The sequence below is a fragment of the Panicum hallii genome, chromosome 9, assembly GCF_002211085.1.
Source record: "Panicum hallii strain FIL2 chromosome 9, PHallii_v3.1, whole genome shotgun sequence".
In the NCBI taxonomy this organism is placed as follows: domain Eukaryota; kingdom Viridiplantae; phylum Streptophyta; class Magnoliopsida; order Poales; family Poaceae; genus Panicum; species Panicum hallii.
Window position 1 is genome coordinate 4,020,700 of NC_038050.1, and position 25,432 is coordinate 4,046,131.

The 25,432-nt window shown below is 50.9% G+C and overlaps 6 protein-coding genes and 1 non-coding gene across 7 annotated transcripts; 5 read left to right on the forward strand and 2 right to left on the reverse strand.

The window, feature by feature from the left end:
* Nucleotides 1-1,864: 1,864 nt before the first annotated feature.
* Nucleotides 1,865-6,023, forward strand: LOC112875483 (probable LRR receptor-like serine/threonine-protein kinase At2g16250). Its single transcript, XM_025939352.1, has 4 exons — nucleotides 1,865-3,709; nucleotides 4,508-4,636; nucleotides 5,094-5,116; nucleotides 5,254-6,023. The coding sequence occupies exons 1-4, from the start codon at nucleotides 2,103-2,105 to the stop codon at nucleotides 5,835-5,837; spliced, it is 2,343 nt and encodes a 780-aa protein (XP_025795137.1). The 5' UTR covers nucleotides 1,865-2,102; the 3' UTR covers nucleotides 5,838-6,023.
* Nucleotides 6,024-6,142: 119 nt separating this feature from the next.
* Nucleotides 6,143-6,214, reverse strand: TRNAQ-CUG. The gene has a single exon. It is a non-coding gene; the product is annotated as a tRNA-Gln (tRNA).
* Nucleotides 6,215-7,356: 1,142 nt separating this feature from the next.
* LOC112875487 (elongator complex protein 4-like) lies at nucleotides 7,357-10,208 on the forward strand. Its single transcript, XM_025939358.1, has 8 exons — nucleotides 7,357-7,555; nucleotides 8,037-8,290; nucleotides 8,379-8,454; nucleotides 8,821-8,977; nucleotides 9,177-9,255; nucleotides 9,377-9,536; nucleotides 9,626-9,717; nucleotides 9,794-10,208. The coding sequence occupies exons 1-8, from the start codon at nucleotides 7,408-7,410 to the stop codon at nucleotides 9,956-9,958; spliced, it is 1,131 nt and encodes a 376-aa protein (XP_025795143.1). The 5' UTR covers nucleotides 7,357-7,407; the 3' UTR covers nucleotides 9,959-10,208.
* Nucleotides 10,209-10,816: 608 nt separating this feature from the next.
* On the forward strand, nucleotides 10,817-12,699 carry LOC112875491 (40S ribosomal protein S29). The gene is made up of 3 exons (XM_025939365.1): nucleotides 10,817-10,977; nucleotides 11,200-11,299; nucleotides 12,430-12,699. The coding sequence occupies exons 1-3, from the start codon at nucleotides 10,916-10,918 to the stop codon at nucleotides 12,436-12,438; spliced, it is 171 nt and encodes a 56-aa protein (XP_025795150.1). The 5' UTR covers nucleotides 10,817-10,915; the 3' UTR covers nucleotides 12,439-12,699.
* Nucleotides 12,700-15,347: 2,648 nt separating this feature from the next.
* On the forward strand, nucleotides 15,348-17,109 carry LOC112875486. Its single transcript, XM_025939357.1, has one exon. It carries the CDS (start codon nucleotides 15,523-15,525, stop codon nucleotides 16,828-16,830), a length of 1,308 nt encoding a protein of 435 aa, XP_025795142.1. The 5' UTR covers nucleotides 15,348-15,522; the 3' UTR covers nucleotides 16,831-17,109.
* Nucleotides 17,110-21,457: 4,348 nt separating this feature from the next.
* LOC112876855 lies at nucleotides 21,458-22,776 on the forward strand. The gene is made up of 2 exons (XM_025941035.1): nucleotides 21,458-21,766; nucleotides 21,920-22,776. The coding sequence occupies exon 2, from the start codon at nucleotides 21,997-21,999 to the stop codon at nucleotides 22,774-22,776; it is 780 nt and encodes a 259-aa protein (XP_025796820.1). The 5' UTR covers nucleotides 21,458-21,766; nucleotides 21,920-21,996.
* A 475-nt stretch (nucleotides 22,777-23,251) lies between these two features.
* LOC112875490 (cytochrome c oxidase subunit 6a, mitochondrial) lies at nucleotides 23,252-25,405 on the reverse strand. Its single transcript, XM_025939364.1, has 4 exons — nucleotides 25,219-25,405; nucleotides 24,995-25,101; nucleotides 24,861-24,903; nucleotides 23,252-23,544 (listed from the first exon to the last, which is right to left on the reverse strand). Exons 1-4 carry the CDS (start codon nucleotides 25,313-25,315, stop codon nucleotides 23,507-23,509), a joined length of 285 nt encoding a protein of 94 aa, XP_025795149.1. The 5' UTR covers nucleotides 25,316-25,405; the 3' UTR covers nucleotides 23,252-23,506.
* Between the last annotated feature and the right edge of the window lie 27 nt (nucleotides 25,406-25,432).

Consider the following 25,432-nt stretch of genomic DNA (forward strand, 5'->3'; position numbering starts at 1 on the left):
TGCCACGCCGCGGACGGAGGCCTACCCGTCCGAGCACGAGATAGGAAAGGAAGCGATAAGAAGGAGCGGCGAGGACGTGACCGGCGAGCCTGGAACCATCTCAGGATGTGTCTAATACTACAAGATAGGAGTCGCGGACGGCAGGCTTGACTGACCGGCGACGCTCGCATCCCATCCATACACACTAGCCGGCTGAGAGGCAATCCGGGCCGTGCCGCACTACTGATGGTGCGTGCGGTGGTGGAGCCGCCGGCGACGTGACCTGCCGGTGCGGGGCGGACCATCGGTTACCGACCTTAAGACCAGCCTGGCTGCTTCATCTCTGCCTCAAGATCGAATCATTGATCAGGTAACTCGTCGTGAGATCAAATTTTCACACCGGGTGCTTCGGTGCTCTCCTGATTGAAGTGCTGGAAAACTTGGTTCGAGAGAGGATCAAGTAAAAAAAAAATCTGATTTCTCTACCACACGCTACTGGTATTGAGTCTTGAGACCCACTATAAATAGTAGTGCTTCTTTTGGAGAGCACTGATCAGCACAAGTATTTGCTGAATGGGACAGGCATACATTCTTTAGCCTAGAAATGGTTACCAGTTTTGCCATGCCAGAGGATTGAATCCTAAAGTTCCAACCACCGGCATCGTCTAATGCATGTGAGTTTGGGCATAAGAATAGTGAAGTCTGAACCTACTCTATCTGAATCTAGTTCAAGGTAAGCTCATCTCCTCGACAGCGTGCTCGACTGAACTTTCCTAGCCACAGCACGTCACCATCTGGAGCAACCAATCATCTCGTCAACCGCCGATCCACAAGACCCAAACGATACGCCGGAGACTTGGACCCGGCCGGTCGGCAGCTCGGAGCATTCGGCGACGCGACGCATCAGAATCATCCATTCGTGAATCAAATTAAACTGATGACTGGAGGAGACGTATACCACAGAACCGCGAAGAAATTAGCCAGAAACTCGGCGGCACCGGAGCGTCGGCTGCCGGCTTCTTCTTCTGCTAATTATTCTTCTGCTAGAGTAAGAGAATTAGCAAATTGTCGTGAACTAATGGGCTTGTGTCGTTGGGCCGTTGTGGCTGCAGTCCATTAGGACCAGTCTAGTCTGTGTTGAGCTGGCATCGGTGAGGTAGCCCTTCTGTATCGACGACTATGATTTGAGTTCCAGTTATCTGAACCTGAATATCCCCTGTATCCCGCGGATTCTGCCGTGTTCCTCACCCCTATCCCATTTCTTGCTAGCTATTCCCTGTCTAATTCTCCAGTTCCATCCGAGACCATAACACAAATGCACAATCACAATTTTAGTGGAGGCACGACCGTATTTTGCCTTTACTTTATGTCGATTAATTAACATTTGTGTAGTCTAATCAAGAAAAAGAAAGGGGGTAGCATTAGCACCACACATGTTGCACGTTGAATTGTACCCACACGACTCCATTCGTCTGAACGATTGAACCGCGCCCGAGCGCAGGCACTGATAGAGACGCAACGCTCCCTTTTGCTTTGCTTTGCGAGATGCGAAAACGACAGCAGCCGAACACGGTGGCGGCGAGCGAACATTCCATGCACGCACGGGGCGAGGCGAGCCCTGCCCATCGCGTCCCCCGCCCCACATGTCAGTGGCACGGAGCCGCGGGTGGTACAGCTCCGCAAGCACCCCGCCACCCCGGCGGCCCAGTCGGACTCCACCACTTCGCCACTCGCGCCGCCTCTGCCGCGCGGGGCCCACCACCACCACCCGGCGCCCGCGGAAGTGAGCGACGGCTCGACGCATCTGCATCTGCCGCTGGTGTGTTGTGTGTGTGTGTGTGTGTGTCTGCCTGTCTGGGTTCTCCTCCCTCTCGTCCCGCACCCGGGTTCCCCGTGGTCAACTCGTTTGCCTTCCCCCCAGCGAGGCAGCGTCGACCGCGAGGCCGACGAAATCGGCAAGCAGGCCACCCAAAAAAGCGAGCACCCTACCTGCGCGCACCACCTCCATGGCCGCGCCATGAGGCCCCCCCGGCCCGCTCCACGCGCTCACACCCCCACCTCCACCCGCACCCCCACCGCTCCACTCCGCCTCTGCCCGCCACCACCACCACCACCGCCTCCCCATGCTTCCGCGCTGCCGCCTCGCTGCCGGTGCCTTCTTCTGCCTCGCCGTGCTCCTGCTGCGCGCGGACGCGGCGGCCGCACAGGGGCAGCCGCCGCCTCACCAGACCGCGCTCGCGCCGCAGGACGTCGCCGCGCTCCGCGGCCTGCGCGCGTCGCTGGGCGTGCGCGCCCGCGACTGGCCCGCCAGGGCCGACCCCTGCGCCGCGTGGCGCGGCGTCACCTGCCGCGCCGGCCGCGTCGTGGAGCTCCGCCTCTCCGGGCTCCGGCGCACCCGCGCGGGGGCACGCCGCGCGGCCTTCGCCGTCGACCCGCTGCGGGGGCTGACCGCGCTCGAGACGCTCAACGCCTCGGGATTCCCGCTCCCGGGCCGGATCCCGGCGTGGTTCGGCCGCGGCCTGCCGCCGTCGCTCGGCGTCGTCGACCTCCGCTCCGCCCGCGTCAATGGCGAGCTCCCGGCCGATCTCGGCACGTCCGGGAACCTGACCACCCTTGTTCTATCCGGTAACAGCCTTACCGGCTGTATTCCGGCGTCGCTGCTATCAATCCCTGGTCTCCGCGTTCTCGATCTCTCCAGCAACAATCTCACCGGGCCGCTACCGAACCTGCCCTTCTCTGGCAGTAATGCAGCTGGAGTTCTGTTCAACGCTTCTGGTAATTCCTTGTACGGCGCTATCGGTTGGTCCCTCAGGAAGTGGTTCTGGGTTGTTGATATGTCAGGAAATTACTTCGATCAGGTAGTTGGAACTGGATTTGAGAATTGGACCGATGGTGTAGTGGATTTAAGAATGAACTGCTTGTCTGGAGCAGCAGGCCAGCGCACCCGTGGTGATTGTGAGGCGTTCTACACGAGGAATGGGGTGAGGCTAGGGGAGGATCCCGAGCCATCATCACCATCGCCGGAGCCACAGCCAGTGCCATCAACGAGCAAGAGAAGGGACAAATGGAAGCACGTATTGGCTGGGGTCCTTGGAGGTGCTGCAATTGTGGTAACTCTTGGTCTGGGTGCGCTGGTGTTTTGCTTGTTGAGAAGAAGAGGAAGGATGAGACCAAGAGCAAGAGGAGTGGATCAGATTGAGGAGGGCATTCGGTCTGGGCGGAGGAGTAGCAGTGTGAATCCTGTCACAATGTCACCCATGGCGTCCCCCGGAGGCAGTGGTTCACCAAAGGGTGTCCCTGTCATTATAGATGACTTCACCTATGAGCAGCTGCACCATGCTACAGGGGGTTTTGGGGAAAACAACCTTGTCAAGCATGGGCACTCCGGCAACATGTACCATGGCGTCCTGGAGAGTGGCTTCGAAGTTGTCGTCAAAAAGGTTGATATGAAGAGCAGAAAGAAGTGCCAGGGGGAGTTGAGCTTCCTCACGAAGCATAGCCATAGGAGGATTGTACCATTGCTGGGCCATCTGGCCAAGGATGAGGAGCAATTGCTTGTCTATACATACATGGCAAAAGGTGACCTCACAACTGCACTGCACAAGAAGTCGGTGGAAGTTGAAGAGGGGTTGCGCTCATTGGATTGGATAACGAGGCTCAAGATTGCAATTGGTGTGTCTGAGGCCTTGTGTTTCCTTCATGACGAGTGCAGTCCACCGTTGGTTCACAGGTACCCTAAGCAATATTGTCTTCTTTCCTCATTTGCTATTGCTATTGTTACAATGAGCTGTTGGTTGGTGTATGGTAGTTATGTAAATATTTTTGCTGTGATATATGGCTCTTTTCAAAATTAACATCATGATGGAACAGATCGTGGAAGCGGAACTTCCACGTAACTAAGCTGAACAGATGCTTGCTATTTAATGATTAAATTCACCAAAGACAATAAGTGGGATAGTGATAGATGCAGGTGAATTTTTCAGCATGTACATTTTAAATGGTTAGTAGCTGCACATTTGTGGGTGTCCTGCACATAGCATCTTGTGGTCCTTCTGCATCAATTGGCGAATTGTATTAACTGAAAGGAAAATAGTATGTGCAGGCTCCCATTCAACATCAATTGCATGTGAGAATAGCAAATCTTAAAGTTCTAAATAAACACAACATGATCTATTTAAGCTGAGTATCGTTGACTCCATGTTAATTTTAATTCTTATATGATTTGGCATTCTAATAACTTGATTAATTTGTGGAAACGTCAAGTCTCCATCATGGTGTTGCAGTTATTTGGTCTCCTATCACTCATTTTTAGAAACTCTACATGTTTAATTTTCAGTTTTTGTGCACTTGACAGTAACCATTTATTGCAATTTCCCAATTTGGTTGCCTCATCTTTCTATCTATATGGTTTTGACTATGCAATTCTGAATACCTGCAAATCGCTGAAGTTCTTTTGATATGTTGATAATCATTACTCCGTTAGTGCATGCTTTATTATTTCTTTCTGATGTCCTCGTTGCATCTATAGAGATATCCAAGCAAGCAGTGTGCTTCTTGATGACAAATTTGAAGTGCACCTTGGGAGTTTGAGCAAAATATGCATTCAACAAAGTGAAGGGAGCCCGAGTTTCTTCTCTAGGATTTTCAGATCCTCAAAGTAAGATTTCTACACCATCCATGTTCCTTTTAGAAGGAAAAACTACTATGTCTGATCAGCCCAGTGGTATTAATACAACAACAAAATTAACACGAAAAGAAGGGTAAGTAATTCTGTCTCAATGCAAAAAGATGCCACACTTTTGGCTTCAATTTTGTACCTACAGGGCAACACTCGAAGCCATCTAGGTACAAAATCTTTGAGTGTTATATGCTTATCTGGAGAATCCTCATAAACAATTTTTTAGTACCACCTTGCAAATTGTAACATTATGGCATGAACCGCACTGTCATTGCACTGTAGGAATCAATGTTTCTGTAAGGTAGGTTCGGTTCAACCATTTTGTTTAGAGTGGGCCAAGCAACACACTTACCGTACAAACTTTAAGTTTTGTTTAGAATTATATATGATATAGGGTCCTTTGCTGATGCTAGTACTTGTTTGTTTCTAATGGCAGGTCCCTTGACAAGAACAGATCAGGTGTGTAAAGCGCCCATCAGCTCTTTCATTCAATATTTGCAATCTCTATATACATTCATGCACCTAAGAGCTCTGTTCTGTTATGCAAAATAAAGTAGCATGGTCTAATACTACGATCTGTGCTTCTCACCTAACAGGTCCACCAGCTAGCTCCTCATATGACGTTTACTGCTTTGGGAAAGTGCTACTTGAACTAATCACCGGAAACTTTGGTGTGAGTGGCTCAAATGATGCTGATTCTGATGAGTGGTTGGCAAGAACATTAGGTTACATCGATGCCTATGACAAGGAGGGTGTCTCAGGTATTGTGGACCCTTCCCTTGTCGTCGATGAAGACCACCTGGAGGAAGTATGGGCAGTGGCTATTGTCGCGAAGACATGCCTGAATCCAAAGCCATCTAGGCGCCCACTTGCTCGGTACATCCTAAAAGCGCTGGAGAACCCACTAAGGGTGGTGCGGGAGAGGGAAGAGCTCCACTCCCATTCATCTCGGCTCAAGAGTACCTCATCTGGAAGCTGGCGTTTTGCATTCCATGGAAACAAGTACCAGAGCTGGGACGTCATGCCAACGTCGGGGAAAACACTTGCTCAGAAAAATAAAGCCAAGTCCCAGAGAACTGAAGGAAGCGACGAGGATGAGGAGAATTCGTTCTCGTTCAAGAGGGCTTCGCGGGAGAATTTCCCAGATCCCGTAGAGTTGGAAGACAGTGTTGTTGTGTAGGAGTACCACAGATTAGCAATAGTTTGGTGTGCGTCTCTTTGATGCATCTAGGTAAAAAACTGTGTATACAGAGTAGGCCTCCTTTACCTTTCTCCCTCTCTTATAGTTTCAGTAATCTGTACTGGAAATAAATGACGCGGCAGGAGCGCGGTCCGTGAAATGCAAGCCAACAAAAGCTTCTAACCAGACCCCTTTGCCATGCTGGACCTACGAATTTTGAGTTTTACCGTAATCAATCAGCGATGAAAGAAAATCAAGGTGCAGAAATCTGCTGAAAAGAATGAAAAAATATGGTCAAAAAAATAAGGTCCCACCGAGATTTGAACTCGGGTTACTGGATTCAGAGTCCAATGTCCTAACCACTAGACCATGGGACCATTTGATGGATATGGGGAACAAAAGATCATATTTGTATGTCCACAGGTCCTGTACCTACCAACTATGATGCCTAACTTTTTGTCCAGCGTTCCCAACTTTTGTCCAGCTGTTTTCTATGAATACATACAGTATGGATGCAGATGCTCACAAATACACACGCACACTCATCTCTATATCTACACGTATATAATACTACTTCTATAAGCACCTCCAAGAGATTGAGCCAACAGATCCTCGAGATTAACGAAGTCACCGCAGACGCCTCGCTGTCGCACACGCTCACAAATACACAAGTACACTCACCTCTGTATACACAGGTACACAACCCTATTCCTATGAGCACATCCGAGAGACTGAGCCGGCAGATTCTACCACAAGTGCCTCACTATCGACAGACACGCTGCTTACCAGCGAAAGAATAGCGCCCATTAAATTCCGGAATAAGTCTAGAAAAATTTGAGACCTCTGCCGAGTCTAGAACTTAAACTTGGATAAATAGGTCCTTATACGCTCAATTTGCGTCCAGCTGTTTTGTTGCTTGAGAGGTACTATAATATAATGAATCGATCAGCAACAAAGATCTCCTTGTATAAACGTGAATATCCACACATGCAGAGCTACTGATTACTGAATAACCATGGAGACAACACAATCACAATGTGCACATTCCTAAACTATTCTTATGTTTCTAAAGGGCCTCGAGCTAGCGGAGACGTGTGGGTAACCGCGCCGCGCCATCGGCTTCGGGAAGCGTCGCAGGCAGGCATGCCCCCTAGAGAGAAAAAAGACAAAATAATTAAAGAAAAACTTGGCACATGCTCATGTAGCATGCTTTCCTTGCAAAATATAAATTTAGCATTCTTGATGCATCACAGCTCCAACTGCACGGAGACTAAGAAATTTTTATAATAAACGAATTAATCCATTCTGCCTGAGCAAAAAAAAAGAATTAATGTCTTTTGGACATGCCTTAGTTTCATTTCCCTCTTTTTTTTGGTGGGTGGGGGGGGGGGGGGGTTGGGTTCATTTCCCTTCTAGTCACCTGTCAGACGAAACAATCTCAAAAAAAAAAACTGTCAAACGGAAAGGCCCATTATCTATATGGGCTTGGCTGAAACAAATATGAGCCCAGGGACGTAAACAGAAAACAGAAACCTCTCCTACAGACCATCGCCGCCGGCGCGCCGCTACCATGGCCGCCGCCCGTGGCCAAACCCTTGGCCGGAGCAGCTTCTCCCGCACCACATCCAACCCAGCGGCCTCCTCGTCGGGTGCTGCCGGCGTCAAGCTTGGCCCGAACGGGGCCGCCTTCGTCTCTTCGGGCATCCCCGACCTCGACAGTAAGCAGCTTCTTGCTCACAAAATCTCCTTTCCAGTGAGGAAGATTCATCTTTTCTCTTTTTTATGTTCCCCGATTTTTTTTCTTTTTTGGCATCGACTATGTTCAGCCTTTTTTAGCTGTGTATCTGCGCGTTTTGATAGAAAAAACAGTGCCAATTAAAGTTCTTTACGAACTTTATTTGCAAAAGTTCAATTTGTTTCCATCTTTACACTATTATTTGCCTTGCCTAAACCTCTAGGCTTGGGTAGGCAGAACTGATATGCTTTTATCTGGGATATGTGCAAGTGGAACACAAGGATATAGTAATTAGCTTGGTAGGAGTACGCAGTAGAAACTAGATATGCGTGAAAGTTAATAATGTGATGAAGACTGCATAAGAATTGAAATTGCAAATTGAAATGAAAACAATGTTTGTATTAGAAGTTTGTGATGTGCCTTGATAATCACCGATTCGCCATTTATTTGGCCCTCTCTTGCAGGGATTTTGGGTGGTGGGTTCCTTCTTGGCTCGGTTGTAATGATTATGGAAGACTCTGATGCACCACACCACCTTCTGCTTCTTCGATGCTTCATGGCACAGGGCGTTATGCACAAGCAGCCCCTGCTCTTTGCAGGACCTTTGAAGGAGCCGCGATTGTTCCTTGGTACCCTGCCTGCTCCTGTTTCGTCTTCGAAGGAGGATGGAAGGCACAGAGTGATGGGGGCTGGAGTAAGTAGTGATGGACGAGGAAGTGTACGTCACCTGAATAATTTTCATTAGTAAGTTAAATTGCTAAGGAGTATTTTTCTTTATATATTTCTCTGGATATGTTATTTCACAGGATGAGGGTTTGAGGATAGCTTGGCAGTATAAGAAATACTTTGGGGATGAGAAGGCTTCTAGTGCTGAACATAAAGGTAGTCTTTCACTCCCTGTCTTAATCTTTCGTTTTATTCTGTTGTTTCCTTGTTGGTGATTTTCTGCAGTACACATAGAGCCACCTGTTCTAGTCAAATTTTGTTGACATGGATATTTAGAAAATATATTAAAAAAGGAGAGAGATATCAATCAGTGAGCAAGCTGAGCATTTCTGGCTCTTTGCCTTTGTAATCAACTCATTGCTAGGAGGTTGCAACCAGATGCTGAGCCTAGCTCAGTTGATCAAGACCACACAAGTTAAAATCCTCATGTAGGCAAATTTCTAGTACTGTTGTTGAAGCTAAGTTGTATCATATTCCCTCAAGATGTCAATGACAAGTCTGACTCATTTAGCATCGTTGCAGACAATAAGCAAGAATTCAGCAATGATTTTGATTTGAGGAAGCCCTTGGAAAGGCATTTACTTAATGGGCAGAATATTGAATGTGTAAGCACTCAAGATGCAGACAATCTCAGAGACCTCCAGGATCATTGTTCCACTTTCTTATCCAAGCTTCCAGGGTGAGGTTAATTCTTATATTATTGTTCAAAAGTTGCTTCCTTTGAGGAATATCATGGTTTAGTTGCAGTACTCTTTCATCACCAGTTAGTCTATCTGAACATGCTGTTATTGTTCAATAACGATAAAATTGGTTATACCCATGCACTGTGTGTCTGTGCTAGTTTTGATCTGAACATCTCTTTTGTATTCCGCATTCAGAAAAGACGGTGGAAGTTTAACTGCTGGGAGAATTGCTATACAATCACTCTGTGCACCCCAGTGTGGATACTTTGAGAAGGCAAGAATTTAACCCAACAATATCAGTGTGTTAAAAATTTGAAGCCAATTTGTGTTTATTCTTTTCTATCTACATTTTGGTGTGGTTGCAACTTCCAAGTCATTACATCTTCATGTTGCAGGACTGGGACATGATCCAATTTATCAGGTTGCTGAAGGCCATGGTGCGCTCATCTAATTCTGTTGCTGTTATAACATTTCCGAGTGCAGTTCTGTCAAATTCCTTTTGCAGGAGATGGCAACATCTTGCAGATACACTGTTGTCTATCAAAGCAATTCCAGGCAATCTTGGCCCTTCAAACTTTGTGTATTGATAACCATTTCAACCTTGTATATTCTCCAGCCTTTTAATTGCCCGGTTCTGGTTACAGATGAGGACAAAGACTTAGCAAAACTCCTCACAGGATATCAAGATATGGTTGGTTTTTTACATGTCCATAAGGTGGCACAGACTAATAGCCAGGTACCGAAGTCCTTCCCAAGTGCTGTAAATTAAACTTTGTGCTGAGCTGTTCTGAGCCTTATATGTCGACAAGCAGGTCCCTGTGATCTTAGAGGCATCCACACTTTCTCTGAAGCTGCGTAAGAGGAGGTCACTGATGCTAGAACGGTTGAACCAGGCTCCAGTCGATGGGTCAAGCGGGCCTTCATCTGCTGCATCAGGCAGTTGCTCATCGTCACAAGGCTCACAGCTTGATTTCTAGTTCAGATTCAGATGGTATGACAGATCTAACTCTAAGATGGAGCACAGCTGTGTTACATACTTGTTACTCTAGAAAAATGCAAATGTTTGAGGTTTAACTCTTAGGCTGGAGATAGTTTGATGGCTCATGTTAACCGGGCCCCCTCATGTATCTTTCAGCTTGTTGTACAGCACTATCAGCAGCATTTGAACAGGCTAAAGTTGTGTATTACTATCTGCTGGTGGCAGGTGATTCACCAATTTGTACTAAATTTCATGTTTGCTCAAGTTGCCCGTTTCAAGCGATCATATTTGCGCAAAGTGACAGCTATGCTGTTGCAGCTGAATAATGGTGGTGTTCACGAAGACGGAACTCCGGGAAGAAGTCGTGACAAGGTCTGCCTGCAACAAGTTTGCCGGTGATGTCAAACGCAAAAGACAGTTTCAGGCTTTCGAGTACAAGGCTGGAATCTTATTCATACATACGCACAGAAACATCAGGTACCTGGACATGGCACATGGCTGGAATGGCGCTATGAGTCGAAATAGCTTCGTTTAATTATATGTTTAAGGACATCTGCAGATGATTCTGAAGTAAATTGACCAAATCAGAGGTGCCCATTTACGGATATACATTTGAAGAAGGATAACACATTTTGTAGACCGGTGAAGAAACCAATAGCGATGGATGAAATTGGTTTCATCAGGGGATGCAAAGGCTTGACCCGCCTAACTCTTTGACGCAAAAAAATCTCTCTCGAATAAATGGGCTGAATTTATATTTGATAGGCTTGCTTAGCCCATTTACATTCGTACCGTACAGCCCATCTTTGTTCCAGTGATAGCCCAGAGAAGCGATGCCATCCGCCTCTCTCTTCCTATAGAAACAGCCAGGCATTCTCGCGACGCGCTCAGCGTCACAAGCCAAGTCAGAGAACGCTATTAGGGTTTACCAGTCGACACCGCCGCCGCCGCCGCCATGGGACACTCCAACGTGTGGAACTCGCACCCGAAGAACTACGGCCCCGGATCCAGGGTTTGGTAATCCTCTACTCCCCTCGCCCCTCGTTCCTCTCCCCTAATCGCAAAATGATCCGTGAAACTGCGTTGTATCTGTGCTATGTCCGCCGTTGCATCCGTCAGGTTGAGCTTGTATTGGGGTTTGGTGCTTCCGAGATCAACTAGATTTGCGTGCCCTTACGCTTGCGGAGTAGTTAAGAGATGGTCGCTAATGGATGCCGTGGTGTTGGTTTGTGATTGCAGCCGTGTGTGCGCCAACCCCCACGGCCTCATCCGGAAGTACGGGCTCATGTGCTGCAGGCAGTGCTTCCGCAGCAACGCCAAGGACATCGGCTTCATCAAGGTACGCGCCAAAAGCTTCCGCCCTCCTGCTTCCCTCCTCGCAACATAGATAGTGGTTTGTATGGTTGAATATTGCATAACCGTATAAGTCATCCTTTTCTGCTATGCCACAGCTCATAGTATGTCTCGACACGATGTATCTGCCTTGGTTGAACTGGCACTAGTTTAAATAGCATGTGACATGGTTTCATAGAACTGAAAGAGATGGTGCCCGTATTATTGCACCTATATCCTGTTGCCCATGGTACCTTGGACGTTGCATAATTTCGTGCCCCTGTTCTGCAGGTCTTAATCTATTGCTTTACATATGAAATTACTGTCTTTCCCAGTCACCAGTGTCATCTCTAGGCTAATATCTAGTAAATTGTTGAGATTGTGGTGTGATTGGCCTAACATTGTAGCTGGCAATTTAGAGTACATGTAGTAGCATCCTAATTCTTTTATTTTCAATAGCAAGGTAGTAGCAAAACTACGGCTCTCATATTTTGGTAGTTAGCAATTTTGAATACCTGTGAAGTCTCCTATTGTAAAAGTTGGCATATAATCTGCATGTTTATTTGCAAAGTCCCTTATTATCCATTTGTACTATGTATGGTAACAGTGTAATTCTTTTATTTGCGTTAGTAAGGTAGTAGCAATACTATAGCTCAAAGATTTTTGGTAGTTAGCAATTTGGAACCCCTGTGAAGTCTCTTGTTGTAAAAGTACAAGTTGGTCTATAATTGGCATGCTTTTATTGACGCACTTGGACATAAGCTCTGAAGCATGCTGGTTTCCACATATTCAACAGGTGTTTCTTATTGTTTTAGAGTTTCTGAATGCCTGTTTTCTGAGCTGGGCATTTTAGCTGTAGGTTAACAGTTATGCTGTGTTTAAGTTTAGGTGTGTATTCGCCTGTTCCATTTGGCAATTTAGAGTGTCCAAGTCTTTAATTTTAAATTAAGCCCATATTTCTCATAGTTGTGCTGTGTACACTGGCACAAGCATTTCTTGTTTAGAGAGTTGGTGTTTCTAATTCATTGAATAGTTAAGTGAATAAGATACTAGACATTCTAGTTAGGTTAAGGCAAACTGTTGTGATGAGTTTTTTATTATTATTTTGAGGCTGACAATGTGCTCTTTTTTATGCAGTACCGCTAAAAACTTGAGGGCTCCAAAGCATCACGAGAATGGGAGCATGGATGAAGGAGCATCTTCTTGGATCCGTCTTTTGCTTAGTACTGTGATAATCATACCATGTAATGAATTATTTGGGTTTGAAATGGACCAAGTCGAATTGTGGCTGGCACTCTAGTGCACCCTAGTTGAGCATATTGAACCGCTATGATCAGACTAATACAATATTGTTACTATCGTGCCACCTGTATTGGAGTAACTCGTCTGAGAGGTTCATGCCATTTTTATTGCCGCTGCATCTGCGCTGATTTTATTCACATGTATCCTCTGTGATTTTATTGTTTGTTAATTATTTTGAGTCACTATGATTCTGTGTTGTACGGTGTTGCAGTTGCATGAACTACTGCTTAACGCGGGCGCTCTTTCCTTGCTAACTATAAGAGTTTAACTGACATGTGAGCTCCTTTGGTAACCAGCTCTCCAGGTGGATGCGGACCCGTTGCCGCTATGGGCTTGAACTGTAGTTTATTGGGTCAGGCCCATACTAATAGAGATTTGTCTGAAAAAGCCCAGATGTAGCATGGTTAGCCTGCTCGCGTCGTTCGTTGTTCACGCACTGCCAGGCGCTCGAAGTTTTCAGGCCGACTTTTCCATGCACTGTAGGGGTTACGTTCAGGGCTGCGCTGGCGCTGGCTTGCTGCTCGTAACACTCAGCCTTACAGGGGAGCCCATGATCTTTTACCCCCTTTTTACTTCGCCAATCGCCACAGTTGTGCAGGACCACGACGACCATTCATTCCTCCCATCACTAGACAGTCGTAAGCCGCGCTTCACCAATTTCGAATTCTGTTGCCACCAAGGCACGAACTACGAACATGGCTGGACCAGCGGCCTTCCCCTGTTCAATCATGCACCGCAGCCCAGGTGTCTCGGAGGGAAGCTTCTCCGCTCCCAGCGACCCGCGGACAAGGACGGGGGCGCCGGCCGACGGCGAGCGCCCGGGACAGGTGCGAGCAGCCCGCTGCGCGCGCGCGCGCTGCGCCTGCACGCCGCCGCTCGGCTGGCACGCCACTGCCGCACCACGGCACCAGCGCATGCGCAGCGCGCCATGAGCCAGCCCAGCCCGACGCCGATCCATCCAATTGCCGCGGCGATTTTTATTGGGAGCAGCCTGGAATCCGAGCCTCTGATGCCTGATGGGTGGTACGAGCCCCTCAGGCAGCCACGTGGGGCCCCCGCCCCTAGCTGTTCCCAGCCTGGACGGATGGACTCCAGCGTAAAAGCGAAACAGCCGAACGCCTGCTGCGTCCACACGACCTCACTGCCCTGTGGGGTCTCCGGCTCACCCGGGCCCATGGGCCTCGCAAGTTGCTTGGGGTCTCTCTGTGGGCGGGCAGTTGGGCGTGATCGGAGGGAGGCCGGATAAGTTAATGGGCAACTTGGGGGATGGAATAATGAGGCGCATATAATTTGATGGATACGTGCAGGCGGCCCACCGCTGCAGCTGCTGGACAGCACAGCATCAGCCTTAACCCTTCTCTCTTTTTTTCCCATAAAATAAAATAGAATAATTTTGTTTAGATCAGAGATGAGTCATCGGCATGGAGTGAGGCAGGGTTCACTGTTCCTCCAGCAGTAGCTCCTTGCTGTTCTCCGCGGAGTCAGCTGAGTCCAGCAGCATGAGCACCCGTGCGTGTCCGTTTCTTTTTTCTTTTTAATAAATAAATAATCCTTGGCCCCTGCGGCTCGCACATGACGGGTCCGGCTCCCTCGGCCACCCTGGATTAGCGCGGGTATTAAAAAGGGGGTTAGTGGATGAGGGCACCAGCTGAGCCTGAGCTGACCTGACCTGACCTGCCACGGTAGCCTAGCCCCGCATTGGATTCTTCAAAACATTCCGGGCGCGCTCGTGCAGCTGACCGTGCTGCGCCGGCTGTCCTGCACATGACGGCTCCGGCGCGCACTCTCGCCTCGCCCGAAACGACAGTTCACGGCACCTGACTGCCTGAGAACCCAACGTGCGGCGCCTGCAGACAAACCTACTTCCACAGAGGATGCCAACAATTTACCGTTCCAACTGCTCTTCCACAACACAGTGGTTTTGTAAAAAAAACAAATACTAACTGCTAATCTTGTGGTTTGTAAAATTCGTTTTGAGGTTTCCGATTCGGATCTTGTTCGGAACAAGAGAGTATTTAGCGCTGTTAAGAAATTGCGCATATACCTAAGGTTAATCTTGTGCTTCTGTAAAAGTTGAAAGTAGTTAAATCTCTGAACGAGTAAACGCAAATGGCTAGTGGTAATCCCGTACTGCCTGGCTCGCAACATCAGCGGCCAGCTGCGAAAAAGTCCTGCCTGATTATTCGCCCTCCGGGTGGAAGTGAAACCTATGGCCGTTACAAAACGGAAAACGCCATACTGCAACAGCAGCAGCCGCCTCTGATGTCTCCACCCGCTGGGCCCACGCACTCAGAGGTCCAATCCAACTCCCGAGAGCGACAGCCTCCAACTGACAAATGGGGTCCGGAACACAGTTCGGTGGGCCCGCGCTCTCTCGTTGGCTGGAGCACACGAGTCGCAGGCCCGCAGCTGCTAGCTAGCTCCAGCTCCAACTCCTACCGAAAAGGGAGCCGCAAACCAACCGCGATCCCCACTCGGCGCAGGCCAGGCCGCAGCGCAACAGCGCCGCGCGCGCCCGGCGCTGCCCGTTCGGATCCCGCGCGGCTCCAGCTCGCCCGCGTCCCCACGCACACCACCCGCGCCAACCCCTAACCCCACGGGACGCCGCTGACGCTCGGGCCCCGCCTCCCGGGCCCGCGCGCGAGTGACGGGTCCCGAGCCGAGGCGCAAGTGGGCGTAAGTGGATTGGTGTCTCGCGGCCACGGCACACCAGGATCCAGCCTGGCTCCTCCCACCCCACGCCCCCGGCGTTCCCACACCGGATTCTTATACCACCGGCCCAACTTCTCCCCCGCCTTATCTCCCTCGCCACGACGCCATCGCCCTCGCTCGCATCGCATCGCATTGCGCCCGCCGCCAATCCGAGCGGACCAGGGAGAGTTTCGCGCGGATTCCGGTAGGTGTGACGGCAGGAGAGCAGCAGCGGCCATGGACCCGTGCCCGTTCGTGCGGGTGCTGGTCGGCAACCTCGCACTCAGAATGCCGGTGGCGCCGCCGGCGGCCGGCGCCGGCGCGGGCGTCCACCCGTCCACGTCGCCGTGCTACTGCAAGATCCGGCTCGGGAAGATGCCGGCCCAGACCGTCCCGGCGCCGCTCGTGCCATTCGACGGCGGCGACCAGGCGCCGGCGTCCGGGGCGCTCGCCGCCGCGTTCCATCTGTCGAAGGCAGACCTGGAGTGGTTCAACGGCAAGCCGTCGCTCTTCTCCTCGCGCGGCGAGGCGGTCCTGAAGGTCGCGGTCTACGCCGGCCGGAAGGGGAGTACTTGCGGAGTCAGCTCCGGGCGGCTGCTGGGGAAGGCGACCATCCCGCTCGACCTCAAGGGCGCCGAGGCCAAGCCCGCGGTGCTGCACAGCGGATGGATCTCCATTGGGAAGAGAGCCGGCAAGGGTAGCCCCGCGGCCGCGGAGCTCAGCCTCACCGTCCGCGCGGAGCCCGACCCGCGATTCGTGTTCGAGTTCGACGGCGAGCCGGAGTGCAGCCCGCAGGTGCTGCAGGTGCGCGGCAGCATGAAGCAGCCGATGTTCACCTGCAAGTTCGGGTGCCGCAGCAACAGCGACCTGCGGAGGCCGGGGATGCAGCCGGAGCGCGAAGGGGCGTCGGGGAAGGAGCGCAAGGGGTGGTCCGTGACGGTGCACGACCTGTCGGGCTCCCCCGTCGCGATGGCGTCCATGGTCACGCCTTTCGTGCCCTCCCCGGGTACGGACCGTGTGAGCCGCTCCAACCCGGGCGCGTGGCTCATCCTCCGCCCCGCCGGCGACGGCGCCTGGGAGCCCTGGGCGCGCCTCGAGTGCTGGCGCGAGCGCGGCGGCGCCGGCACGTCCGACAGCTTGGGCTACCACTTCGATCTCCTCCTCCCCGGGGTGGACCACGCCGTCCCCCTCGCCGAGTCCTCAATCCCCTCGTCAAAGGGCGGCAAGTTCGCCATCGACCTCACCGCCGCGCAGCCACTCAGCCGTGGCGGCACGCCGGGGTGCAGCCCGAGGGGCAGCGGCGACTTCAGCAACTGGCCTTTGGGGAACTACCGGGGGTTCGTCATGTCGGCGGCCGTCCAGGGCGAGGGCCGGTGCAGCAAGCCTACGGTGGAGGTCGGCGTGGCGCACATCGGGTGCGCTGAGGACGCGGCGGCGTTCGTGGCCCTCGCGGCGGCCGTAGACCTGAGCATGGACGCGTGCAGGCTGTTCTCGCACCGGCTGAGGAAGGAGCTCTCCCACCTGCAGGCCGACCTTCTCCGGTGACCCGCCACCGGCCAACCGGCGGCGACCACGATTCACGAGCAAATTGTACATAAGTAGTTGCGGCTGATGCGTGCTTTAGCGTTAGTTTGTTGGAGTAGTTCGATTCGGGTGATCGGCTAGTTGATCAAGATGACCTTTTTTTTTTGTGAGCGCGAGCGTGGTGTGGTGTGATTTTTTGGTTGGTTGCTTCGCTTTAGCCATGTAGGGCGTCCTCTTTTTTTGGATCTCTTTAAATCAAGAGCAATTCGTGATCAAGAAAGTGCCTCCAGTTCGATTGAAGTGATCTCGATGTGTTGTCGCGGTGACTAAAATTCAAATTCGAAAGGCAGGTTGCCGTAGTAAACCTGCTTCACTGCCTCCACCCCGCAGCAAAGCATAGAATCTAATCTACAAGCTCTCCGTTTGTGGTTTCATGCGACAGTGCCTTTGCATTTGCAAACAGTTTAGTCGTAGATCGGGCTGTAGATCATCAGCACAACAATCCAGTCAATCTCGGCAGAAAGATTTTCAAAAAGAGGGGGGAAAGGAGCGTGAAAGGAAGGACAAAGGACAGTAGGAGCTGTGTGGAGGCATCAGGAGGGTGAAGGGAGGTGGTGGGGGAGCACGGCGGGTCGCCATGCCCCTCCGGCGCGGGGCGGGCACTGTGGCGCGGCAGTGGGCACGCGACGACGCCCACCACTCGCTGGCCGGGCGTGGCGTGGGGGCCGCGCGAGGGAGGCGGGCAGTGGAGTGCGGGCGGCCTAGTGATGACCAGCCTAGTGCTGGTGAGTTTGTTGGGATTGGCGCCCAGCTGTGCAGGGCATGCTACTCCTTTTCCTTCGGCTGTCTGCTGCTGCCAAGCCCGCCGCGGTGGAGCTGGGTCCGCCCGCTCCGGGCAAAAAGGAATCCAACGCAACCACCTTGGCTACCATGCCACCAATTGGAGCAGAGTAGACCCAATCGGAGAGGAAGCATGACGGAGGACACGTTAAAACTCGGTTCATAACTCGGTTCATGTTCGCGCGCATGTCCTGTCCACCACAGGACTGTGTCGAAGTTCAGTTCCTATTTATGACACAACTCCTGTACACCCCACACGCCTAGAAATGATTAGCATTTTCAGGGTATTTAATTTTAGAGGGCTAAACTTTAGCCCTGTCATATAAAAAGAATTTTATTATTTAAAAGCATTAAATAAAATTTAATTATAAAACTAATTACACGATCCGCGAGATGAATCTAATGAGATATATTAAGCCATAATTAGCGAATGGTTACCGTGACATCATTGTAGCAAATCATAGATTAATTAGGCTCATTAAATAATCAGCATCCATCTATGAAAAAGTTTCGTAAATATATCTTATTTAATACTTTTAAATGGTAAGATCTTTTTTATGAGATAGGCTAAATTTTAACCCTTCGAAAGCAAACGGGACCTTAGCCAACCCAGGGCAATGCAGATTGGTTAGGGTGGTTCCTGGCTATTACCATGGCTGGCAAGGATGCGATGTTTTTTATTATTAGTCTATTACCATTAAACTTCAATCTTGCTATGCTAGGATTATTGCCATCTTCGAATGGACTCCGTGTGAGACCTTGAATTATTGACACCAAATTTGCTTACCGCGCCCGGCTGCTATCTCATGCGCCGCGACAACGACCTTTCGCGCTTGACTCCACCGGAATCCAGCGTGGCCGGGTCTACGTGGCAGCATTGCTTGTTTTGCTTCCACACACGCAAGGCGTCTCGTTCACCACTAGTTTTCAGAATATATACACGTAGCCACGGCGTCCTATAATTCCTCCGAGACAAGCAGTGAAGTAAGATTGATTCGCGGCTGACGCCGTGTCCAAGGGTTTACGCTTCTCGCCGCCCCCACCACACCAGATCCGTGGCACCAGTCCAGCTCTGATCCGTTGCTTGATCACGGCGAAAACGATGCGTGCGCGCGCGCGCGGCGGGCGGGCGGTCGACGCGACGCCAGTTCAGAGCGAGAACCCCCGGACCGCAGCCCCAGCCAGGCAGGCAAGGTTTTTTCCGGTCGTCGTTAAACACATCCAAATCACGACAGCTCACGCCGCTCTGGGATCATCAACGGAGGAGCCGATGAAGCAAGCGCACAGACGCCGCCGCAGCTCGTCACGCGACGCCAAGCGCACAACGGACGACGGGTCCGGTCGCCGTCTCGGGCGGGCCCCGGGCTCTCGGACGGACGACGCCGCGGCCGCGCGCGCTGGCGCCGAGCACCGCACGGCACACCACACCACCCGGGCTCTCCCGATCCGGGCACGCGATTGGCCGGCGCGTCGGCCTGCCGGCCCAGCGCTGTGGCCGCAGCAGCGCGAGCGCTACGGCGCCCGTGGATGAAGTTATATTTATTCCGTATCATTAGATTAACTAAAAATTTGATAAAACAAATTAGAATGATTATATCTAATTAATTTAGAAAGAAAAATAAATTAAGATAATATGCTATTATAATTATTTAGTTGATTCATAAAATAACATTGGGCACGTACGCGACGGCGGGGCGCGCCGTAGCTTTCGCCCCGAGCTGGCTGGCTGTTCGCCCGAGCTGACATGATCCCGCACGCTGACGCAGCGGATCCGGCCCTCATCCCTGTCGCTGGCGTCAGCCTCGTGTCACGTACACGCACGTACGGCGCCGCGCTTGGCCTCGACCGGCCGGGACCATTCGCCACGCTCGGGGCTCCGTACGACGACGGTCGCCAGCTACGTCGTCGCGTCGACGGGTGGGTTAGCCAGGCCGGGCCACCGAGTTATGGGCCGCCGTACCGCCGCGCCGTGCGTGCCACACACTGACCTGCAGTCCATGCAGCTGCTTCGCTGCGCTTTCGGCAGGGTGCAGCTGCATGGCATGGGCACGTAGTGCTGATTAATTTCGTTCCGGACACGGGGCTGCGTCCGGCCTGCGGCAGAAGTGTCGCGGCCGGGCGTGACAGGTAACGATGGAGCGGCGGCCGGTGCCGACTGCGTCGGTCGTTGAAGAGCGTCGGCGAAGGGAACCGCCCTGGATCGATCCACCTCCGCTCGCTTCAACCGTGTACCCCGACAGCTAGCTCGACCGGGACGGGATCCGTTCCCTAAGCCGTGTGGTTTGGAGGTTGCAGTTGCAGCTTCGCCAGCTGCTGCGGGTCGATGATCTGATATGAGAACCAGTTTCCCAGCCCGCATCTGACCGATGAATGGGCTGTACCCGTACGCCGCTTTCTAAAGAGGGCCAAGCCCAACATGAGTCCTCGAGGCCCAAGGTTTGCAGGTTTTTTTTTAAAAAAACCTGACCTGCGGGGTAAAGATCGCCTCCCACGGCGTTGTACTGAGAAGTAGATATTTTCACACAAGTATAAAAATCCTCCGAACCTCTACCCCACCTGTACGCAGTGGCTCATCGCCCGTGAGAAGACCGTGCTCCAACTGTGCTTTGGAATGGAAAGATTTTTTTTTGCGTGAAACGGGAGTCGAACTCCCGATCCGGTGAGATCTCATCTGACCATCCACCAGCCACTCTAAAACCGTTTCCCTTCGCAGGTTTTAGGAAATATATACAAAACAAGACATCTAACGGCTTACGCATTTGGTACTAATAAATATGGAAACTTCTATCCATGGATTTGGTATGTGTCTAAGATTGCTATGCAAATTTAACATATTCCTCTCAAGTCTCAAACTATAGATGTGATAATGCTCTCTGAACAGTCTAAGAAGCAGTGCTGCATTAAGACCTTTGTGCTAGTGGGTAAGCACTTTTTGACAAATTATTGGTCCATTTAGTTGCAACCAATAATTATGGTTGCCACCTTACGATATATATTAGCTAAGATGTTTAGGTAGTCAGATTGAGGGGTGTACTAGGTAGAATTAAGGGGGCTTATGCCCCTCTCCTTCCCCCCTCTGAAAATTAAAGCTTGCAACATGTGGATGTTTGCCTTTTCGATATGTGCATCATCGAATGACAATAGATTGAACTGTGAGTGTATTGACTAAATCAAATGAACATACTCCATCATGCCCCTCCCCGAATGGGTGCATCCCGTGTACGGATACCCCACCATTTGCAACAGCAAATAGTAAGATTTGTATTTTCTAATTCTAGCGCATACTTCATCCGAGCTTTATTTTTTCTCTCGAAATTCATCCAAGCTTTATGAGGAGCCGCAATGGGACCATGATTTTCTAACCACGCAGCTGGGAAGCCTGGAAGCCGTGACACCTGACACGCAGAACTCGCATCGGAGGCACAAAACAAGTGGCCTCTCCCTCCCTCCGGCTCGGCGTCATGGCGGGCACATGACCACCGGGCACCGGAGCCGCGCCACCACACCACCACCGTGCGCCACCACACCACCACCGACCCCGCTTGCCGTCGACAGTTTGACCGGCACGCGTCACACAAACCAATCCCTTTCCTTTCGAGCTCTGCGCCCCCCGCTTTTGGAGATTCGGTACCGGCCTTGCTCGATCCGCTGCGCTCACTGCCCGATCGGTCGTGATCAGCCACGCCGAGGCACCTGTCGAGCGCTCTGACGCTTCGGTGTCCCGTCGGGCCCGAGCGCTCTGCCGCTTTACTCTAAACCGTCTGGGCTCTTCGTCTCGTATTGCATGCTACTCCTCCGTACTCGCTTCTCGGTTGGCATTCATGGTGCCTGGTTGGTCTCCGTCCTCCCAAGTCCAAGTCCTTCCCGAACCGACAGCGCGGAGAGGGAGAGACGAGAGAGTAAAGCCGGGCGGCAGTGATTGCTGCGCGAACCCGTGAAGGCGGTTTGGCTTCAGGTTGTCTCCGTCGCGGTGACCCCGCGAAGGACACGGAAAGGGAAGCCTTACCTTCTTTCTCGCATCGCATCTCCCTCCGCGCCTCTGCAGCAGCCAAGGAGAACGAGCTTTCAGGAGTCCTTTGATCCTTCCCCTTTGGTGAATGCTTGCTTTTTTCTCCAGGTGAATATCTTTCTCACAACTGGATGTTTTCTAGCTGGGTTCAATTTGTTCTTGACGAACATAGCCTGTCTTCACTCACTGCTCTGAACAATAGCTTCAGCAGTATCCAGTCTGTAATTTGTGCCTGGCTTTTCCTTTGCTTGGTGCTCCTAGGTGTCTGGTGCCAACATTTGCAGTGGTCTGCGTACAAGCCTGCCCCACAGTGATCCCTGTCCCAGCCGGCAGTCACCATGCTGAGGCAGTCGTCAAGCAGGAGCCATAGAAGCAAGAAGCTCAGGCCAAGCCACAGTCTCCAGGTCTTCCTGTTCGTCGCCGTCGGCATCTGGATCGTCTACCAGCTGACGCATTCGTACGGCAAGCGGCGGGTGGTGGCTGTGGAGACGGACGGCAGAGGCGGCGAGCCGGCACGGCGCCGGCTGGGGAGGAAGGGCTCCGTCGACTTCGCAGCTGGCCAGGCGTCTCTCGACGACATCGTCGGGGTCGGGGACGGGAGCGACCTCGGACGGGGCGCCGACTCGTCGGACGATCCGTTGAGCAAGTCTGGAGACGACGAGGACGACGACCCAGAAGAGGCTGGTGAAGATGACGGCGTCGATAGCGATGCGGAGGACGGCCTTGCCGCTGATGAAGACTATGACGACAGAGATCTCCAGTCTCAGAACGGCAGCGGTGAGGATGAAGTGAAGACCGCTCACGGCGAACCTCAGAATAGACTGAGCACAAGCATTGTTCCTCCGGTGAACGCCACCGACACTGCGCAAGGCGGCGTTGCTGTTCTACTGGCGAATGCGACTGGCCGTGCAGCTGATGGCACTGCTCTGACTTTGAATGGTTCTGCTCCGAAGAACACTTCATCAGTTGATCTGTCGTCGTTGCACGCCAGAGAAACAGCTGGTGATATTGGGCACAAGGTGCAGGCGAACAGTGGGTCTCCTGGTGAGAATCAGAACCTTCAGATCGACAGGAATGGGACTCCAGACTCTGTCGCCGGACATGGCACCTCGAGCTGAGAATGCACGGTGCTACCCCGGAGAACTCAAATTCTTCCTGCCGCTTAAACGGCGTGCCAAGACAGAAGCGCGCCCAGCTGACACAACACTGGTTTGGTTTGTCTAGTTTCTACAAGGAGTTATAGGTTAGTTCGTGGTTCTTCGTGTTCTCGATCAGATGTCTTGTAACTGTAACAAAGTATTATCAACTGCCACGGAGATGCTACTGCCCGAAGCATTGTCTTCTTGGTGCAGCACTAGCTTCCCGAGTAAAGATCTCACTGTTTCTGGAAGTACTACAGTTTTGCCTAATTTCTGACACATTGCTACCCAGCTGGAAATGAGCATAAAAGTTGGGATTCATTAGCACTCAAGAATACCCTAAAAATGGCCTTAAACTTGGCCCACCACCATTCCTGCCAGTAAAAAAAACAAGTAATTAGGTTATGCCATGATGCCAATGACACCGGAAAGTCATCACTAGAGGCTACAATCGGAAGCAATCAGAATATGATAGCAAGCTTTTGATAACAGTGACACGGTTTCCTGAAACTGGGCAAGACGAACTTGCATGTGATCTTCGATGCGGACTGGAAAGAAAAGAAAACAGGCCTGACTGTCAACACAAGAGTTTCGTCATTCTTATTTCTTGTTGCAGCAAATAGGTTTCAATGGAAAAGAAAAAAAACTGGAACAACCAGATTATATTTAAAACATGCACGACTCCTGACGGTGTGCTGCTATTCAGTGCTCAGTGGTGGTCCTTGATCTCAAACAGGCCATCAGGTCCTGCATTACAGAATTACATGATGCATCAGAAATTGAAAAACATATTTCATAATCAATAACATGAAGTGTCTGACTCCAACACTTGCCCAAAATCATAATTACATTTACTGTTAGCAGCTAAGTTGCAAGTTAAAGAACTCTTTTCTATCAATATACAAGACAGCTGCAATGCTTCAAATAATAACAGAACATTTTGTATGTAGTGAATGGCATCTGTTGCATACAATGTTTGGAACAAATTACTGCAAAAGTACTGGGTGCTACACTTGAAAATACATGTTCAAGTGCCTGAATTCTTTACTCTTATGGGAGAGCACTGGACCGCCCGAGGTAGAATGTTTATACTCATGAACCATGCTAGACATGAATAGAACAAATAAAATAGAACCAAACAGGAAAGCGATTAGCTCAGCTGTTTTCTTTCCTACTGTGTTCAGTATAATGGCAACTCAAATGAGCAGATCAAAGATGATAAATCAAATAATTACTGAACCTTGCAAAAAAAAAACCAGCATACAGTACAAGATTGAACTATGAATTTCCAAAATGTGTACAATACGGATCCCAATAGAACTGGGGTAAAGGGTATATAGCATAAGTATGCATGACTTATGAACATTTAGGACATGATGTGCTCAAGTTCAACCTATATGTTATATCCCAAAGCACAGTAGTTTGTGGTGAAACATGATCAGAGGACACTTCATATTTGAATTGTAAAATTATTGAATAGCATTTAATTGTACCATAACAGCTTGCAAACATTCAAGATTTCCAGCAAAGTCACTGCTTTCTTGAGATGAGCCAAATCTATTTTAGTTTATATTCACACATGACTGGAGGACAGCCTGTTCCAGTGTCATATGGGAGAAACTACTGATATCATTCATCCAGCCTACTTATTCCCTAGAGAGTTCCTGGCTAGAATCCCATAACACAACCACATAGTGTTTTGAGCTCTAAGTGTAACGTTAGTCTAAAACAAAACAATCAATGATTGCGATGAAAGAAATGATATCAATGTCCCTCCTGAATATTATTCATGAAGCTAGTCAAGCTACCAGACAGATGCATCCAATTAGTTAACCAAGTTGATAGTCCTATTTTGAAATGAAGAAATCTGTCAAATAAACGCTAGGTTGTAATGCTGTTAGAGGTCCCTGGCGTGCAATATATTACACCTTAATCCCGGTGGCACGTTACCAAATCAAGTATTAGTCCCTAGCGCATTTGAATCAAACCATATCGGGGTGAAACAAATCAAAGAACGTCAATTAGTAACCAGATCGAATGATAAAGAGGTGGACAATCCATACCCCAGGGGAACTCCTTGTTGCGGATGTGGAGATAGGGGTACGCCTGCAACAACAGAATCAGAGAACAACAACGACGCATCAGACTCAGACCATATCTAATCAGAGATTCCAATAACTCGAGAGCGAGATCTGACCGGCGGTTCGTCGAAGTGGGGGTGGCCCTTGGAGAGGTTGTACGCCGCCAGGAGGGTGCAGGTCACGATGCCGGCGTACGTGATCTTCTCCCACTTCGCCGTCTCATCTGCGAACGCGGAAAACACAACGCCCGAGAGACCCAAATTAGGAACCGATCGGGACTCGCGAGGAAATAGGGAGGAGCGGAAAGGGGGTCAGGGCGAGGGCGGGGAGATGTACGCACAGGCGTCGTCGTGGACGGAGGAGGACATGAGGCGCCTCGCCGGGGCGGCGCGCGCCGCCAGCGACCGGAGGCCGGATCTCGCCGCCGCCAGAGCCATGGGTGGTGTGGTCGCGCCGCTGGTGCTTGGGGAACGGGTGGAGAATGGGTTGCGTCGTTCCGGTGAGCGTGGCTGACCTGGTTTGTGCCGTGCCCCCCACCCCTTCTTTAATCCGAT